The following is a 6769-nucleotide window of genomic DNA, read 5'->3' as shown; positions in this document are numbered from 1 at the left end:
AATTTAAACAATGATAAAAAAAATTTTAAAAAATAAATTTAAACAATGATAAAAAAAATTTGTTTGTCATATAATCTGTCATGAAATTATTGGTTAATTCATGGACTTTAGGGGTAGGATTTAGGAATCACAATTATTTCATTGTGGGTAATACTCAGCTAGATAATTTGAAAAAGGCAAAAATTTGTTTGAGATCGTCTCACCGTGAGCGGGTCAAGTCAAGATGAAAATGTAATACTTATACGCACAAATGCAATACTAATTAAAAATAAAGTGTTTATTACTTATATGAGAAAATGCAATACTCTTAAGGGATACTGTAATACTTTTACATTATGATTTAAAAGTATTACTCCTTGCATTTTTTCTAAACTATTATATTTTTCCTTGTAAGTAAAAAACACTTGCTAACATTACTTATTAGGAAAAATGTAATACTTTTTGATGAAAAATATAATACTTTTATATCAAAATGTAAAAGTATTACATTTGTCCTCAAAAGTATTACATTTTCTCTTATAAGTAACAAACACTTTATTCGTTATTAGTATTACATTTGCGCATATAAGTATGACAATTATATGCCGACCCCACCCAACCCAACTTGTCTTACGGATAAAGATCTGTGAGACGGTTTTACACAAGTGTGACCCATTGAAAAAAGTAAAACTCATAGAATTCATTTTTGACTAAAAGGAAGGTTCCATCTCCTTTCAATTTTTTTAAAAAATGTTTTAAGGTTTATTTATATTTTTATTATATTATATTTATAAATTCTCCGGCTCACTAATCACCCTTTTTTTGTTGGATAAAGACGATCAATGTTAATTTGGTTAATTATATTTTGATTACTATATTTATTCTTAGATTTTAATTGAAATGGAACACATTACTTAGGTAAAATCACGCAAAAGGTTATGGGTTCGCACCCGAAAAAAAATGTATTCATATGTGACCTATCACACAAGTTGAGACGAAACATATTTTTTAATTTAATTATTGCACACTTTAATTTGAATAGTACATCTAAGTTCCATTTGCATTTAAATACATCCTTCAATTGATTTGTGGTTGACTTTGAATAGTCTTTTTAAGTTTCATTTGCATTTAAACACGTTTCTTTTGTAAATCAATTGAGAAATAATTTTTAGGGCTCAAATCCGAGATTAATAAGCTAGAAGAGATTCATGCATTTCATCCACATAGATATTTAGCATTATATTTGGATCAAAACCCCACCCCTACTTACATCAATCATTATTCCATGGGCCATGGTACACACATTTGTGTGAACCATAAATAAAAAAAAATACATTTTTAATATACTAAAAAGACATTATTTGTACACATAAAGTACATTATTTAAAAATATATAATTTTTTTTATATATAATCAAATAATGTACATTTAATACAAAAATAATGTAGTTTTAGTATATTAAAAATGTATAATGCATTCACGGTCCACACAGCTATGTGGACCATGGTCCACACAATAACTTGTCTACTTACATGTTGTGAAGTACCAACAAATGTTATTTTTGAAGGAAGAAGTAACTTAGGGTGTGTTTGGTTGGTGGGTTTAGGTACAAGGTATGTATCAAGATTATTATTGTTTGGTTGATAGGTTTTTAGAATATTACTATAGGTTTGGAATATCCCATTAATTGTAAAACCCATTCCCTAATGAAATAAGGGTTTCATTTCCCTTCATCATTTCTTCCTCAACTATTAATAATCATTCACATTTCACCATACTACCAAACATGCAAAATACTTTCACCAAAATCCATTACACTTACCAAGTATTTGATACCCACACTGATTCCGATTCTCATGTGCGAACCAAACACACCCTTAGATTAATACAAGTCTGAAGACAACACACTATAAATGATAGGATCGGAGAAGGGTTGGACAACCACATAGAAATACATTGCCTAGTTAACGTATGAGCAACCAGATACGCTTATCGTTTAACAAAAGTAATATATAAACACACCGAGAGAATTAGCTCAATATATAATTGCTTAATGTCCTCAATGATTAAATGAAAAGAGGAGACTCCACATATTTGTTTAAGAGATTGCACCACTTGAAGGGAGTATGTTTGAACATGGACATTACCAACAAATGTTAATAATAATCTCTCATTGAATATAATTTAAGGTCAAGAAAAGAAGAAAAGAGGAAATGCAAGCAAGACTTTAGAGATGTAAACTGCAATAGTTGATTGATAGCATTATAAGTCCTAGTTACAATGTTTTATTTGATTTGTCACAAAAAGTAGATTTCAAACTGCAACCATGACAAATGAACACTTAATAATCTAACAAGTGATATAGTAGTAATTGGGAATCAAAATAAGTATGTTGCTGCAGGAAAGGGAGAAAAAGAATGAAAGAACTGTATCTTCCCTTCATAGTTTTGTCTTAATTTTATGCCATAGCAGGCATGTCCTTGAGCCATGAATCCAAAGGCTTGCCAATGCTGTAAACTATGAACCCAATTTCTCTCAGCTTCTGCACATCCACAATGTTCCTCCCATCGAACACGAACGCTGGCTTCTGCATGCTGTTGAAGATTTTCTGGTAATCGAGCGCTCTGAACTCGTCCCACTCGGTGAGAATGCAGAGCCCGTGAGCGTCCTTAGCTGCCTCGTAAGCGTCCCACGCTACGCTCACTTGCTTCACGGTGGTGGGGCTCATTGGCTGCAGGTGAATCGGGTGGTCCCAATCGAACTTGTTCATCGACAGGTCTTTCTGAATCTGGTCCATAGTTACCTGTGGGTCATAGATGCTGAGATTGGCTTTGTCTCCTAGGAGCCCCTTGCAGACATCGATGGCGGGGGTTTCCCTCGTGTCGCCCGTGTCTTTCTTGAAAGCGAAGCCGAGAATTGCAATCTTCTTGCCAGAGACCGTGTTGAACATGGAGGACACGACGCGGTTCACGAACCTGCTCTTCTGGTAGTCATTCACCTTAATCACTTGTTTCCAGTAGTTTGCAACTTCTGTCAGACCATTGCACTCACAGATGTAAACCAGGTTTAGAATGTCCTTCTGGAAGCAAGACCCTCCAAAACCTACACTGGCATTTAGGAATTTTGGCCCGATTCGGGTGTCCCTCCCGACAGCGTGGGAGACCTGTGTGACGTTAGCCCCCGTGGCCTCACACAGGGCTGACATCGCGTTCACAGACGAAATCCTCTGAGCTAAGAAGGCATTAGCAGCGAGCTTCGACAGCTCTGCTGACCACAGATTAGTACAGATGATTCTGTCTTGTGGAACCCAATGAGCATAAACGTCCCGGAGGGCGTGGATCGCCTTCTGCCCCCCAGGGGTGTCCCGCCCTCCAATAAGCACACGGTCGGGCTTGAAAAGGTCCTCGATTGCAGTCCCCTCAGCTAGGAACTCCGGGTTCGAGAGGATTTCGTACTTGATTCCCTTGCTGTTATGGGACAGGATCTTCTCAATTGCCTCGGCTGTCTTCACCGGGACAGTTGATTTCTCCACAACAATCTTGTCGGACTTGGACACATCCGCTATCATTCGAGCAGCGCTCTCCCAGTAGGTAAGATCAGCAGCCTTGCCCGCCCCAAGGCCTCGAGTCTTGGTCGGGGTGTTGACAGAAACAAAGATTATGTCTGCTTCTGAGACATGTTTCTCAACATCAGTGCTGAAGAAAAGGTTCTTCCCTCTGCACTGCTTCACCACTTCATCAAGACCTGGCTCATAAATCGGGAGCTCGTCGCTGTTCCACGCATTGATGCGTGACACAGAGATATCAACAACAGCCACTTCGATCGAGGGGCACTTCAGGGCAATCACAGCCATCGTTGGACCCCCGACATATCCCGCCCCAATACAACAGATCTTCACCATTTTTACACCTTCCACCTGCTATGCAACCTCCTAGCACAACCAAAACCAACACATACATACTCAATACAATATCATATGCTCAACATGCCCCCACGATTTTCGACATGAGTTGGCTCTGATACCTAATTGAAGCATGTGCTCCATCTCAACTAAAAAGTCTATAGTTGTATTGCACATATGTTTATTGTTAGGATCAAACGCTTACAAAAGGCACAACTTTATTTCCTCATACTGCCACACATTTTTGAGAGCCAGAGTGCTGGACTTGACCCTTTACGGGCCTCCGCCCAACAATCCTCCTAGCCACATGGAGCCGGACTTGGCCCTTACCGGCCTCCGCCCAACATTTATATATTATATGCTCAACAAATACAATGCTAGATTCAAAAACAGCAAATCCAAGAGCAGAAAAAGCCTATAGCAATCCAACCCAAGATGTTAAAGTTTATGACAGCTTAATTAAAGCCTTGAAGAATGAAGATAATATTTCAAATTAAAACTCACTAATAATATAATGGAGCAAGGAAAGTCCAATCTGGGAAAATACCTTACGGTCTAGTTTTGGTTCAAAAAAAGTGTGGTCACAAGATAGTTTTGAGTTACATGTATCATTCAATATCCTCTTTAATTGATTAATAAAACACAATCTCAAATATCAAATATCAAGCATGCGTTACACTACAAGCCCAGAAGTTGACAAAACACACAAGCACATTTACACCAAAAAACATGTTGAACACGAACACACACAAAAACCAGATATAGAAAAAGAATAATTAAGTCATAGTAATTGGTAAATTCTATGGTTACCCAAACACAAATCCCACATTATAGAATTGTGAAAGAGTTTACCTCAAGGATTTGCCAAAGGAATTTGAGAAGAGAGAGAGATAGGAAAAAAGATGGTCCTGGAGAGAAAACAGAGGACTTCTATGTGATGGTATCAGAGAGCAAAGAGTAGTTTATATATATATATATATATATATATATATATTTTTTTTTTTTTTTAAAAAAAAAAAAAAATATATATATATATATATATATATATATATATATATATATATATATATATATATATATATATATATATATATATATATATATATATATATATATATATATATATATATATATATATATATATATATATATATATATATATATATATATATATATATATATATATATATATATATATATATATATATATATATATATATATATATATATATATATATATATATATATATATATATATATATATATATATATATATATATATATATATATATATATATATATATATATATATATATATATATATATATATATATTTTTTTTTTTATTTTTTTTTTTTTTGAAAAAAAAAATGAACCCCTAAGATCTAAGGATTCAATACCAATGGACTCTCACAAACTAAGCAAAGTGGTCCGACTACAGATTTGGAACGTTCAACACGTTTCCACCCCATCCCTTTCAGTAACCAATAAGAAAAGAAAAAGTGATTCCCAATCATCCCTTCTTTCTCCGTGTAATTGAGTGCCAAAATGCCATACATGTTATTACCCGCACTCAAATTCTCATTTCACATCACACTGAAAGTTTAAATTTGTTTATTTCAATAATCAATTAAATTGTATATATAGTTAAGAATTTTTGTATTTTTAAAATACCATCGTTAACAAAATGAGAACTACAAATCTACAATGCACCAGGCCGGTGCCCCATAGAACTTCCTCAAAAAATTGTTGTTTCTTTCAAGAGAAAATTGTTATTTTTTAATAATAATTTTCCTCAAAAATAAAAAGGCATTGTTTTGTTTTGTTTTTTTTTTTTTTCCAAAAAGTTGAATCCCAAATCTTGAGGGTCTACGCTCCGGCCTCACAAAATATATAGAAGGAAGTAAATTACGAGTTAAACAGACAGGATCAAATATCGATGTGCACAAAGGATCTGTACAATTTAAGGATTGTATATTCCTAGTATGAAAAACCCATTCTCCAAGAATGGCTCGTGAACAGAACCCACTGTTTCAAAAACAAGGATTCTTTCCATTTGTTATGTGGTTTTTTATTTTTTATTTGTTTTTTGGGTAAAAGAGAAAACATAAATTGTGTGAGTGTGAGGATAAAAACGCAGGGGGTGGTGAAAATTGATGCGAGAAGATTAAGATTACGGTTCCAGATGATGCAAGAAAATTGTGTTTTGACCATAACACTTAAACAGAAGGGGGAAAAAAAGGATGAAAAGAAAGCTTGAGAGTTGAGAAACAACGTGCGTGCCTGCAGGTTGGTCCATTGAGTGTGATCAAAGACAAATAATCATCACTACTAACACCACCTAAATGTGTATTTTATACACAAATACATTACTGCAAAATGCAAATTATGCTAAAAAAAAAACAAACACAATAACTTTAAACAATGGGGGGAAAAAAGTGATGGTTAAAGAGAGAGAGAGAGAGCTTGAATTGAAGGCAAGAAAGCATATGAAAATGAAGGTGTTGGTACCTGACAAAATGGCCTGAATTCAGCAACAAAAAGTAAGACAGATCGGAAAAAGATGGATGGATAATGAAGCGTGAAGTTCACTACTTATTGATGGAGGAAAGAGGAGTGGAGTAGGGGTTGGTTGAATTGGGTGGTGATCTTTGGCAGAGGGTGGTGGTACTGGGTTGGGTTGGGGTGGGGGTGACTCTATTGTAGATCTGTGAGACATGTCGGGTCAAAGAAATATACTCTGTAATATTTATTAGATATTTAGATCTGTCAATTAACACGACATGTTAAGGTTAACGGTTCAAATTTTTAACATAACGGACACAATTTTTTAACGAATTGACACGATAAACACATTTTGTTAACAGATTTCGGGTCGTGTCGACAAGAT

General features: G+C 34.8%; 1 protein-coding gene across 4 annotated transcripts; it reads right to left on the bottom strand.

The window, feature by feature from the left end:
* Positions 1-2205: 2205 nt before the first annotated feature.
* On the bottom strand, positions 2206-6521 carry LOC115995616 (UDP-glucose 6-dehydrogenase 1-like). Of its 4 annotated transcripts, none has more exons than XM_031234707.1 (2): positions 6391-6521; positions 2206-3910 (listed from the first exon to the last, which is right to left on the bottom strand). In XM_031234707.1, the coding sequence occupies exon 2, from the start codon at positions 3878-3880 to the stop codon at positions 2438-2440; it is 1443 nt and encodes a 480-aa protein (XP_031090567.1). In that variant the 5' UTR covers positions 3881-3910; positions 6391-6521; the 3' UTR covers positions 2206-2437. The 4 variants fall into 4 exon arrangements, with proteins under 4 accessions (XP_031090567.1, XP_031090570.1, XP_031090566.1 ...); XM_031234710.1 differs by having other exon boundaries at positions 2206-3907; positions 6391-6414; XM_031234706.1 differs by lacking the exon at positions 6391-6521 and adding an exon at positions 4733-4811.
* Between the last annotated feature and the right edge of the window lie 248 nt (positions 6522-6769).

This window comes from Ipomoea triloba, chromosome 11, assembly GCF_003576645.1.
Source record: "Ipomoea triloba cultivar NCNSP0323 chromosome 11, ASM357664v1".
Taxonomy (NCBI): Eukaryota; Viridiplantae; Streptophyta; class Magnoliopsida; order Solanales; family Convolvulaceae; genus Ipomoea; species Ipomoea triloba.
This window is presented reverse-complemented; position numbering and strand designations above follow the sequence as displayed.

What these genes read in the sequence shown, in the direction of transcription:
- LOC115995616 (XM_031234707.1), bottom strand. Translation starts at nt 3,880, where the DNA reads ATGGTGAAGATCTGTTGTATTGGGGCGGGATATGTCGGGGGTCCAACG.